At 46.1% G+C, this 13,042-nt stretch overlaps 1 protein-coding gene across 2 annotated transcripts in view; it reads right to left on the bottom strand.

Moving 5' to 3' along the window:
- VAV1 (vav guanine nucleotide exchange factor 1) overlaps positions 1-13,042 on the bottom strand; it is a 56,739-nt gene that overhangs the window by 15,854 nt on the left and 27,843 nt on the right. For both annotated transcript variants that reach the window (XM_039878537.1, XM_039878536.1), the window contains exons 2-19: positions 8,570-8,686; positions 8,016-8,074; positions 7,838-7,906; positions 7,580-7,688; positions 7,387-7,482; positions 6,243-6,311; positions 5,969-6,072; positions 5,288-5,387; positions 4,565-4,660; positions 4,265-4,333; positions 3,898-3,984; positions 3,716-3,801; positions 3,343-3,475; positions 2,937-3,046; positions 803-904; positions 465-562; positions 360-382; positions 151-196 (exon numbers count right to left, since the gene is read on the bottom strand). In XM_039878537.1, the coding sequence (XP_039734471.1) occupies positions 151-196; positions 360-382; positions 465-562; positions 803-904; positions 2,937-3,046; positions 3,343-3,475; positions 3,716-3,801; positions 3,898-3,984; positions 4,265-4,333; positions 4,565-4,660; positions 5,288-5,387; positions 5,969-6,072; positions 6,243-6,311; positions 7,387-7,482; positions 7,580-7,688; positions 7,838-7,906; positions 8,016-8,074; positions 8,570-8,686 (1,573 nt within the window). The remainder of the gene's footprint in view (positions 1-150; positions 197-359; positions 383-464; positions 563-802; positions 905-2,936; positions 3,047-3,342; positions 3,476-3,715; positions 3,802-3,897; positions 3,985-4,264; positions 4,334-4,564; positions 4,661-5,287; positions 5,388-5,968; positions 6,073-6,242; positions 6,312-7,386; positions 7,483-7,579; positions 7,689-7,837; positions 7,907-8,015; positions 8,075-8,569; positions 8,687-13,042) is intronic.

Below are 13,042 nucleotides of genomic sequence, written 5' to 3'. Positions count from 1 at the left end.
CCTTTCGGGTTTCTAGAATGGAACAAATGCTTTTTAAACAGCACATTATGTGGTCATTAATATAATTGTTGAAATCGGTCCCTGGGCCAGAATCACTGAAACAAAGGCCAGATTCTCCCCTGCCCCACACAGTGCCCCCTGCTGACTCACCCAGTTCATTTCTTTTTTTGTCCTGAGCCCGGCGATGTGGCCTATCCTGGAGGGAGAGACCAAGAAAGTCAGCACCGCTAACTGTTCCCACCCTAGGGTCTCCTCAGCCCCACTCTGAGCACTCAGCATGCCCACTGGTGGGGTCTCCTGAGCCCTCCCTCATCACTGCCCATGATTTTCCAGGCACAGAAAGGAGCATGGGGTCTTACCTTCTTCATAGTTCCAGCAAAATCTATGGGACAAAAAAGAAAAGTTAGAACGAAAAATGCCCCACTCAGAACCAAGACCACCTCTGCCCTCTCTCTCATCGGTACCTTGCCCATGGCGGCCACAGGGAGGGACCCTCCCCAGACACTCCTTGTGTGCAGGTGCCCGGCACCGATGACAACGATAGCCCTGATAGAAGGTGCCTCTGGGATGCAGGGGGGGAGATAAAGTAGAGTCAGTGATGTTGACAAATGCGGCCAATCATTTTGCCAACAACATGAAGGGCCCCCTTGCGTTCCCTTTACAGCAACAGAGAGATGGAGAAACTGAAAACCAAAGGAGAGCCTCCCACCTCCCAAAGCAGGGACTGACAGCTGGAGGAGTCCCTTTAAAGAGAAAGAGCTGGCCAAGCCCAAGGCCCAGGCCCATCGTCCCAGACTCCCACCTCAGCAGCATCTGGCAAGCCTTGCAGGACGTGGTCTCCTCAAAGGAGAACATCTGGAAGTCATGCCCATTGGCAGCGGCATTCTCAGGGTAGATGTTAGAGCTGGAGAGGGAAGATAATGCCATGCAATGGAATGGTATTCAGCCATAAAAAGAAACAAAGTATCAATACATGCTGCAACTTGGATGTAGCAGCACTTCCTTTTTGTGGCAGAATAACATTTCATTGCATGGATATGTGTGTATCCATTCATCCATTGATGGACGTTTGGGTTGTTGCCACCTTTCAGCCACTGTGAATGGTCCTGCTGTACTCAAAATGGATCAAAGACTTAAATGTAAGACCCATGAAATCATAAAACTCCTAGAAGAAAACATAGGCAATAAACTCTCTGACATTGCTCTGAGTAATATTTTTTCGAATATATCTCCCTGGGCAAGGGAAAGAAAAGGAAAAACAAATAAATGGGACTACATCAAACTAAAAAGGTTTCGCACAGCCAAAGAAACCATCAACAACCCAAAAGACAACCTACTGAATGGGAGAAGATATTCACCAATGATGCTTTCAATAAGGGGTTAATATTCAAAATTTATAAAGAACTCACACCAAAAAAAAAACAAACTATCTAATTTTTTAAAAAATGGACAGGGGACCTGAATAGACATTTCTCCAAAGAGGGCACACAGATGGCCAATAGACATATGAAAAGATGCTCAAGATCACTAACCATCAGAGAAATACAAATTAAAACCACAATGAGATATCACCTCACTGTCAGAATGACTATAATCGATAAATCGAAAAACAGCAGGTGTTGGCGAGGATGTGAAAAAAAGGAAACTCTTGTACACTGTTGGTGGGATTTCAAATTGGTGCAGCCACTATAGAAAATAGTGTGGAGATTCCTCAAAAGAAAATTAAAAATAGAACTACCATATGGCCCAGAAATTCCACTTCTGGGTATTTATCCAAAAAAAAAAAACTAAAACACTAATTTGAAAAGATACATGCACCCTATGTTCACTGCAGCACTATTTACAATAGCTAAATATGGAAGCAACCTAAGTGCCCTTCGATAGACAATGAGACAAAAAAAGTTATGGCACATATATATATATACGAAGGAATATTACTCAGCCATAAAGAAAAATGAAATCTGGTAGGGGGAGGGAGAAAAATAAATGTTAAAAAAAAAAAACAAATAAATAAATAGAAAAATGAAATCTTACCATTTGCAACATGGATAGACCTAGAAAGTATTATGCTAAGTGAAATAAGTCAGACAGAGAAAGACAAATACCATACGATCTCACTTATACGTGGAATCTAAAGAACAAAATTAATCAATAAACAAAACAGAAACAGACTCATAGATACAGAGAACAAACTAACGGTTGCCAGATGGGAGGGGGGTTGGGGAACTGGGAGATAAAGTGAAGGGATTAAGAAGTACAAATTGGTAGTTGCAAAATAGTCACAGGGACATGAAGTACAGCATAGGGAATATAGTCAATAATATTATAATAACTACATATGGCGTCAAGTGGGTACTAACCGAGGGCATCACTTTGTAAATTACATAAATCTTTAATCATTATGCTGTACACCTGAAACTAATTTAAAATAATACTGAATGTCAACTCTAATTGAAACTAATTTTTTTTTTAAATAGTGCTGCTATGAACATGGGTGGAGACAGAAAGCGGATTCATGGTTGCCAGGGGCTGGAGGGAAATGGGAAGTGACCGTTCGTGGGTGCAGGCCTCCTTTCCGGGGGGCGAAAGTGTTTCGGAACTATAGGTGGTGCAAAACATTGTGACGTGCTAAATGCCACTGGATGCCACTTTAAAATGGCTAATGTCTGGTTATGTGAATTTCACCTTAAGGGGAAAAAGGAAAAAGAGGCGTGGGAGGAAGGGATTCTCGGCTAGTAACCAAAGCGTGCACAGAATCTTGGCATTCTGGAGACACAGACAGCCTGAGTCTGTGCCTCCCATTTCCCAGATGACGACACTGAAGTTCAGAGTGGTCCCACAGAGTGTCAGAGCAGAGGCGAGACTAGCGCTCAGCCCCTGCACCCACTGGACAGAGTCCTCTGAGGACGGAAAGACGGAGGGAGAAGGGGTCTCACATGGCCATCTCAAACTGCTCCATCCACTTCTTCTTCAGTTCCCGCGTCTTGAAGAACAGCTCATAGCCCTGAGCACCTTGGTCCTCGATCAGGAGAAACATGTGAGTCCACTGCAGGGAAGCGGGGTTCAGAATGAAGCCACCCATACCTCTGCAAGGAGAAAAGCGGCAGGCCAGGAACAGCCTCCCTGCCCCAAGGAGAACAACGCATGTACCCCTGTAAAGGGCTGCTCAAGAGAAGCGAAAACACATCCATAAATCTAAACTCACACACACAGGCGAAAACACTCACATCTGAGTCACCCCCCCACACACACACACACACGGGAATTCCAAAGACTAAGTGGGGTGTCTCGGCCACTGGGGCTCCCCAGTAATGGAGTCTCTGGTTCTGGCCTCAACCTCACCTTCTTGTTGTCGCGCTCTCCCGAAGAGTCGTCTCGAACCTGGAAACTATGCAGGTTTATAAAGTCTTTGAGGTCGTAGGAGTCCCCTCGGCGCTTACAGATGAGCAGAGCTTTGTCCAGCAGGAAGGCGTACCTGGGAGCGGCTGGGTCAGGTGCCTCTGTCTGGCTCCTCCCAACAGTCCCCACCAGCTCTCTGCCTGATCCCTTCCACCTTCCTGGCCTCACTCTACTGCCCACCTAGGACTCCTGCCCTTCACCTTCTCTGTAGCCAACTTGGCCCTGCCCCTTCCCAGGCTCTATCCCAGATTTGTGTTGGCTCCGCCCACCTGCCCATCTAGAAGCCGCGGCCCGCCCCCGCACAGTCCCCGCTTACCTGTCCATCTTGGAGCGCCGCTCCACCGTGGTGATCTTGAGCTCCCCATCGATCTTGGGCCGGCCGTAGTGGGCCAGAGACTGGTCCTAGGCAGCGGAAAGAAGGGCTGGCAAAGGGCCACCAAGGAGGAGAGGAAACACCCTGCCCATGTGGCCACACCCTGGCCCTCCCTGCCCCCTCACCAGGTTCTCAATGCACAGCTGGAAGTTGGTGATCTGCCGCAGGGTCTCGTTGTCCCGCTTGACCTCGTTCACGCACTGAGCCAAGTCCTGGAGGTGGGGCAGAGATCAGTCTGGGTTCCTCACCCAGCCCAGTCCCAGACCTGGCCAGGGATAGGTGTCAGCCCCCACAGCAGGAGGCATACAGAGGGTGTCCACAGCATGTCACTGCCCCCAATGGGGATGCTGCAGATAAGTCACTCATCAGACAGGTGTGCCACTGCGTTGTGGGGGAGGGGTTGCCCATGGTGTAACCGTGTGCCTGGATGGCATTGCATAGCACTGACTTGAATTTGTGTGACCATCCCCCCCGCCATGTGTGACCACTCACCCTCATGGCGTCCAGAGCCAGCCGGAGGTTCTCCTTCTCCATTGCATCCTGCGTGTGTTTCACCAGCTCCTGTGTGATCCAGAGACACACATCAGCCAGGCCTACCCTTTCCTCCCCCGGGGCTTTTCAAACAAGCCCAGGAGCTCCCACTTGCCTGGAAGCTAGGCCCCAGTGACCCCTCCCAGAGGGTGCCAGAGCCCAGCCCCCAGAAGCCGGCTCCACCCCCAATCCCATGACACAGGGAGGTAGATACGCCGCCCACCATCTGTCCCCCCGAGCAAGGAGTGCCGACTCGAGCACCTGGAGAAGGAGGTGGTACTTGAGCACGCGCTGCATGGGCACCATCAGCAGGTCCCGCAAGGTGAACCTCCCATTGTTTGCTCGCTGGGAACATTCCTGGGGGGATCGATAAAGGAGATGAGACAGAGGCAGGTGTAGATCTTTCCAGAGCCGGAAGCCTCTTATCTCCCGGGAAGAAATAAGGGAAAAGGAATGCTGTGGGGCGAGGGGTGGTTGACGACCCCGCTGGAAGGCTGCCTGGGGTGGAGGCCCAGGACTCTGTCAGCTGAGTGAGGCAGGAAGGGGGAGGACAGGTCTGGAGGGTCCCCACTGTGCAGACAGAAGCTGGAGGTAGAGCACACACATTGTTCATTGTCCCTGCCCTGTCTCCGCCTCCACTAGACACACGGGTCCAGGCTGGGCTTCAGTCCAGGATCAGGACTCAGTATGAATTTGGAGCTCAGCCCAACTTGGTGCACAGTCAGGGTTGGGGCTCAGCCAGGCCTGGGGTTCAGTTTGGAGTCAGAGTTCAATTCAGGGTTCAGACCTCAGCCTGGCATCAGGGTTCAGCCAGAGTCAGGGTTCAGCTGGGATCAGGGCTCAGTGCTTCCATCCATTTCCTCCTGCTCCAGGCTAGGAGGCTAGGCTGCAGCAGAAAGTGATGCCACCAGCTCGGTGTCCTCCCTGTTGTCCCCAGGACCTGGGAAGGAGTGGGAAAGCCCCCGAGTGGGGCCTGACCCCTACCTCTAGCTTCATCTGCACATCCTCCCGGGCACTGGCTACGCGGTCCAGGTGCTTGCTGGCCGACTCCACTTGGCTACAGTAGCGGCCATAGACAAGGAACCTGTGGGAAGAGGACAGGTAGCAGTGGCCAGGCAGGTAATGGTAGCTGATACCAAGGTCAGACATATCTGGGCCTCAGTCCGGGCCCACTTCTTCCCAACTGGTTGATACTGAATCTCCCCATCTATAAAATGGGCGTAATAGCACCTCCTACATGTGGTTATTATAGCATTAAATGAGATAATGTATAAGAGGCTCTTAGCACTTAGCATATCATCTCTGCCCAATATTCATTTAACAAATACTTACTGAGCACCTACTGTGTACCAGGCCCTGTGCTAAGCACCTTAGGCATCGGTTTATTCGGTCCTCACCACAACCTTAAGAGGTACGTTCCTGTACCATGCTGATTTTATAGATATGGAAGCAGAATCAAAGAAAGGTTAAGTGACTTCCCAGAGCCACGTAGCTCACAAAAGGAGAAGCTGGGGATTGAACTAGAGATGGGTAGCCCCTTGCCCATAAGCAAAGAAGGAAAAACTCTCCTTGTTCAGTGGCCTCTGGGGGCAAGGTCTCCCAAATGCCCAGCCTGGGCAGGGCAGGGTGACCTTCAGGGGTCCAGACTTGCCAACTAGGTCTCACCTCTCCTTGTACTTGATGAAGACCTGGTAGAGGGTGGGCCCACTGGGGGTGGCCAGGGCCTCCTTCATCTCCTTTAGAAAGTGAGTGTGCACACGAAGCAGGTCCTAGTTGAAGGGAGGGGTGAGGGCTGGGGTCAGAACCCGAGGCTCAGGAGAAGGGTCATCTAACAGCCCATGTTGCCCGACTCCCATCCCCATAATCCAGGGACAACTGAGGCCAGCAGATGGTCCCCACTGAACAGAGGCCCAGGAGGGCCGGGGATGGGTCTGCTCACCTCGATGTTGATGAAGATTATCTCTATGTCTTCGGGTTTGAGGAACCGCTGCAGGGGCTTCATGAAGTGCTGTGGAGAAAGAAGAGGGAGGAGGAAGTTGAGACCCCTTCCTCCAACCCAGTCCCAAAGAGACGGGGACAAGGAGACAGAGACAGAAAGAGGCAAACAGAAACAGAGGGACCAAGAGAGAAAGAGACAGACGTGGAGAGAGAAAGAGACAAGGAAACAAAGACAGGCAGAAAAAGAGAGATGGCGATGGAGAACGTCCACACGAAAACCTGTACATGACTGTTCACGGCAGAATTAGTCACAGCAGCCAAAATGTGGAAACAAACCAAGTGTACGTCAATGGATGAAAGGATACACAAAAGGTAGTCCATCCAGACAGTGGAATATTATTCAGCCATGAAAAGAAGTGAAGCACTGACTCTGGCTGCAACGTGGATGGACCTTGAACACACGAAGGTCAGTGAGAGAAACCAGACACGAAAGGCCGTACAGTGTGTGATTCCGTGTATGTGACATGTCCAGAACAGGTGCGTCCCCAGAGATAGGAAATAGATTATTGGTTGCCAGGGCCTGAGAGAGAATGGGAGTTTAGGGGGTGATGGATAAGGGATATGGGGTTTCTTTGGGGGAATGATGAAATGTTCTAAACTTAAATGGTAGTGACGGCTGCACAACTTTGTGTGTATACCAAAAGCCAGCGGATTGTATATATTAAATGCGTGAAGTGTACAGTATAAATTAAATCTCAATAAATGCGTGAAGTGTATAGTATAAATTAAATCTCAATAAAGCTATTTAAAAAGCGATGGCCGAAAGAAAGAGAGAAAATAGTCAGAGGCAATAATAGAGACAGACAGACTAGGATACAGAAGATTCCGACAGGGATAGAGAGACACACAGAGAGAAGAAGACAGCCAGACGGAGAGACACATGGGAAAAAGAGACATAGAGACAAACAAGACAGGGAGATGGGGGAAAGGGAGAGAAACAAAGACCAAGAGAGGCAAAGACACACAAAGCAATGGGGACAGATGGGGCCTCTGAGCATGGCCCCAGAGGCGGCTGGACAGGTGGACGTGCACCTGCCCGTTAGTCCCCGCATGCGCCTGGCAGTGGCAAGGTAGGAACAGTGCACCTGTTGGATGGAGCCTAGCGTGTCCGTGTACTTCTCCTCCGTTTGCTGGATCTCTCGTAGGCAGCAGCATCTCTTGTCATATTCTGTCATCTTGGGCTGAGAGCAGAGGGGAGAGACCAGTGTTGGGGAGCCTGGGGCTGCCCCCTCCCCCACCCATGAACCTGCCTAAGCCCAGCCCTTCGTCCCCACGCACCGGCATGGGCACCGGCTCTGTGCGCATGAGGTCTTCGTAGATCTCATCACCCTCAGCCTCCTCATTGTCCACGCAGTCATACAGGTCCTCATCTTCCTCCACTGTGTCACTGCGGGACACGGAGTCAGGGCCACCGGAGCCTCCCGGCCAGGTACCTCTCAGACCCCCAGGACAGGGCCATGGCCCCCTCAGACCCCCAGGACAGGGCCATGTCCCTCTTGGAACAGCCAGAGAAGGACTATGGTCCCAGACACTCACTCGATCTGGTCGGACAGTCCACTATAGATGTCTTCATCCCCCACACTCTCCTCGTCAGTGGGGAAAGGCCTGGGGGGTGACAAGGTGGTATGAGCCAGAGGCCTGAGAGCAAAGTGGGGAAGGAAGGGGAGGGTGTGGTCCAGACCAGCCCAAAACTGTTGCCTCAGTGGTTACTCACATGATCCCCTTGTTCTGGGCAATCGGAGTCCAGGACAGAGCAGACAGAGTGTAGATGACCTGTGACAAGGGTCGCATTTTGCTCAGCAAGCCCCTCACCCACCCCCATGCCAGAACACAGCCACAGACTTTAAGCAGCTGAGGCTGGACTTTGAGGTCAGATCCTATGCCCCTGGGAGCCTAATTCAGGATTTCTTCACCTTCCCATCCCATGTCAGCATGCCAGCATCCCCTTAACTGAGCACCCATTGTTTGATCCCATTGTTCTATTTAACCCTCATAACCACTCAGGGAGGATGAGATGATATTCCCAAGAGCTCAGAAAGGCATGGCCACATATCTGAGGTCACACAGCAAGTGGTAGAGCAGGGACTCAAACCCAGTTCTGGGTGTCCTAAGCCTGGCTATTTGCATCTGGTGTACACCCTGGTGTGGCCCTCTGTCCTTCCCTTGACAACCCTTGGCTTGCCCAATGCAGATGTTCGTGGAAGTGAACTGAAATCCAGTCTTTGGGCTTTATGTGCCCAGCGCACAGGCAGCTCAGCCCCAGCTCACCTTCCCAAAATCCTGCACATCAAAGAGGTCAAAGGCCTCAAAGAGCTCACTGCGCTTGAGGCCAAACTTCTCACAGCAGGTAGACAAGAAGGTACGGATATTCTTAAGGCACAGGAACTGTGGAGACAGATAGAAATTAGAGCTGGAAACACAATGAGACGGGGGGGATGGGGAGAAGCTGAGCCCCAGGCAGTCTGACTTAGAGACTGGCATAGAAGGGCAAAAAGAAGGCACGGCCCCTCTCTTCTCAGTGAACCATACCCTCTTCTGATAAAGATCAAGCTGCACCCCTCTTTTTTTTATCGAGGTAAAATTCATGTAACATAAAGTTACCCATTGACCAATAATCAAAGCAGTATAAACATACAATGGAATATTATTCAGCCATCAAAAAGGAATGAGATTTTGATTTATGCTACAACATGGATGAAGATTGAAAACATATGCTCAGTGAAATAAGCCAGACACAGAAGAACAAATATTGTATGATTCCACTTATGCAAGGTCTCTAGAATAGGCAAATACATAGAGACAAAAAGTGGAATGGTTGGGGAGGAGATGGGGAGTTCGTGTTTAATGGGGACAGAGTTTCACTTTGGGATGATGAGAAAGTCTGAGATATAGAAGTAATGGTTACACAATGTTGTGATATACTTAATGCCACTGAATTGTCTACCTGCAAATGGTTAAAATGATAAACATATTTTTTTCCGAAAGAGGGCAGAAAAAGGAAAGAATGGAAAAGATGCAAAAAATGGAAAATAAATAAACAGGAAGATGATCGTTTAAACTCAATTACATCAATACTTATACCAAATATAAATAGTCTAAATACTATTTAATACTAGTTAAAAAGCAGAGATATTCAGATTAGAAAAGGGGAGACCCAATTATATGCTGCACAGAAAAAGTGTATTCAAATACACTTTTTAAAATACACTTTTTCAAATACAGTGTATTCAAACACAAAATACAAACAGATTAAATGTCAAAGGATTAAAAAAATACACCAGGTTTTGGAGAAACATGGCGGAGTGAGAGACATCTCCAGATCCCTCCCCTTGAAACAACAATAAGCTAAACATCTAAAACTCAACAAAAAACACCCAAATTGCACACCAGCATGTCTAAGTGTGGGATCTGCGCATTAGAGCTACCACAGGTCAGAACACCGGGTTTGAGCCAGAGCTCCCTGTAGAAGGAGAAGGAGAGGAGAAGGTACTGTGAGTTCTCTGAACACCCATGCCCGGGAAAGCTGTGAGCTCCATGCAGATGGCAACAGGGCCCAGTCATTGGGGCAGAAAGCAGAGAAACGGGGAAAGCAGAGAAACAACAGTTGATTTTTACCAGCAGCAGTTGCAAAATTGAGACAGAGCTACAGCCCCAACCCCCAACCCAAAGGGACCCTCCCCCCATATCCTCCAAGACTCATCACCGCGGAGCCCCAGGGGAATCTGAACAAACGCTGCGGACTCTGTCGCTAACACTAACAGGGACTAAGACTAAGAGTAGTGAATGAGATTAAACATCTATAAGGAATAAAAAAAGCATCAATAAGGCTTTATGTAAAGCAGAGATCCAAGAGCTTAGACACCACCTACTGGAAACCAAAAGAAAAGCACCTTCTTTGCAACAGGCTAAAAAGAGACCTTTATATAATAAATCTTCTTTCTGGAAAAAAAGCAGAATACACTTCCATTAATGCCTAGGTAGAGATATAGTCCATTAAACACCATGAACAACCAAGGTGACAAGGTATCACAGAAAGAAAAAGAAAAATCTCCAGAAAATAAGCTTATAGACATGGAACTATGCAATCTAAATGACAGAGGATTCAGGTTGGTACTTCTGAAAAACTCAGTGAGTTCCGAAATGAGTCATATCAACAATTTCAGAAATTGCAGGAACAATGTGATGAGCAGAATGAGTTATCTAGCAAAGATATCGAAACCCTCAAAAAGAATAGAATAGATCTTCTGGAGATTAAAACACATACACACGCACGCGCACACGCACACACACACACACACACACACACACTGCAAGAGTTGAAAAATGAAATAGCAAGCTTGGGAAATAGAGTCAGCCAAATACAGGAAAGGATCAGTGATATCGAACACTGAAATCTAGAAATAAATCAGAAGAAAGATGACAAAAACTAAAGAATGAAAAGAATATATGAAAGAGAAATTCAAGAACTAGCTGATACCACCAGGAGAGGAAATATAAGAACAATGGGCATTATCGAAGGTGAGGAAAAGGAGCAGAGACTAAAAAGCATTTTGAGACAAATAGTTGACGAGAATTTCCCAAATCTAAGGAATGAGCTAGAGCTTGGAATTCAAGAAGCCAACAGGACACCCAATTATCTCAACCCAAAAAGGCCTTCACCAAGACACATTGTATTAAACTTACCAAAAACCAATGACAAAGACAGAATTCTCAGGGCAGCCAGGGAGAAGAAAATGGTAACTTATATGGAAAAACTCATTAGATTATCATTGGACTTCTCAGCACAGACCTTACAAGCCAAAAAGGAATGGAACCAATATTCAAAATATTAAGTGAAAGGAACAACTAGCCTAGAATAATTTATCCAGCTAAGTTCTTCTTTAAATATGAAGGAGAAATTAAGAACTTTCCAGACATAAAAAAAAAAGTGGGGAAAGTCCTCTCCACTACGAGGCCTGCACTACCGGAAATACTGAAAGGAATCAGCTCACCTAAAACAAAATGACAAAAAAAAAAATAACATAATTAGGAGTAGGGTGACTATCAAGCAAATAGAAGCAGAAGAGTGCAACCCTTACTAAGAACAAGGGATTATAAGCTTAAACAATAAGAAGAGAATTGCTATAGCAAGATGGTACTGAACCTTCAGCATACATAGGCACAAATTGAGACATCAATGACCGAGAAGGGGAAGATTCAAAGATTCAGATTCGCAAAGGGGAATGTAGATAAGGCATGTGCAGAAAAAAAATGGATGACTGTATATATACATATATCTTTTATACAAATATGTAAGGGATATATATATATATCCCTTACATATTTGTAATGGTAACCACACACTAAAGATTCAGAACTGAAATACATAACATAAAACAAGAAGGACCAGAAGCAAAACCCACAATACCCAACCAAAATAAAGAAAATAGAAACACAAGGACAAGGAAGCAATGGAAACTCTGAGCTACCAGAAAGCAAAAGATAAAATGGCTATAAGAAGACCTCATATTTCAATAATCACCCTGAATGTAAGTGGACTGAGCTCACCAATAAAAAGGCACAGAGTTGCAGAATGGGTGAAAAAACAAAATTCAATCATATGCTGCCAAAGGAGACACATGTCAGTTCAAAAGACAAATATAGACTCAAAGTGAAAGGGTGGAAAATTATTTCAGAGAAAAGAGGGAGTAGCAGTACTAATATTGGATGAAATAGACTTCAAAATAAAAATAAAAAGGTAAAGAAAGATACTGAGGAACACTTCATAATGATGAAGAGAATATGCACCAAGAAGTTATAACACTTATAAATACCTGTTCCCAATCAGGGAGCCTCGAAATATATAAAGCAATTACTAACAGAACTAAAGGGAGAAATAGACCAAAACACTATTGTAGTAGGGGACCTAAATACCACACTGTAGGACATGGACAGATCATCGAAACAGAAAATCAGTAAGGAAATATCATGTTTAAATAACACATTAGACCAACTGGACATAATTGACATTTACAGAGCCTTCCATCCCAAAACAGCTGCTTATACATTCTTCCCTAGTGCACATGGAACATCTCAAGGATTAACCACATACTAGGACACAGAGATAGTCTCAACAAATATAAGAGGGTTGAAATCATACCAACCATATTCTCTGACCATAATGCTTTGAAACTAGGGATCAACTGCAAAAAGATAGCAGGAAGAACCACAAATACATGAAGATTAAACAACATGCTATTGAAGAATAACTGGATCAGAGAAGAAATAAAAAGAGAGATTAAGAGATACATAGAAATGAATGATAATGATAATACAACATATCAAAAGATTTGGGACATGCTAAAAGCAGTCATAAGAAGAAAGTTCATATCATTACTGGCCCATCTCCAAAAACAAGCATAAGTCCAAGTAAACAACCTAACACTTCATCTTAAAAACTAGAAAAGGAAGAACAAATGAAGCCTGAAGTCAGCAGAAGAAATAAATAATCAAAATTAGAGCAGAAATAAATAAAATTAAAAACAAATAAACAATAGAAAAAATAAATGCAACAAAGAGCTGGTTCTTTGAGAAGGTTAATGAAATTGACAAACTAGACTCACTAAAGCAAAAAGAGAAAGGACACAAATAAAAAAAATTAGGAATAAAAGAGGGGAAATACAACTGACACTGCAGAAATACAAAGGATCATGCCTGAATACTATGAAAAAGTAGATACCACCAAATTTAATAACCTAGAAT

Source organism: Pteropus medius, unplaced genomic scaffold (assembly GCF_902729225.1).
Source record: "Pteropus medius unplaced genomic scaffold, Ma_sr-lr_union100, whole genome shotgun sequence".
Taxonomy (NCBI): domain Eukaryota; kingdom Metazoa; phylum Chordata; class Mammalia; order Chiroptera; family Pteropodidae; genus Pteropus; species Pteropus medius.
The sequence above is the reverse complement of the archived record's forward strand: the minus strand, read 5'-3'. Positions and strand labels throughout refer to the sequence as shown.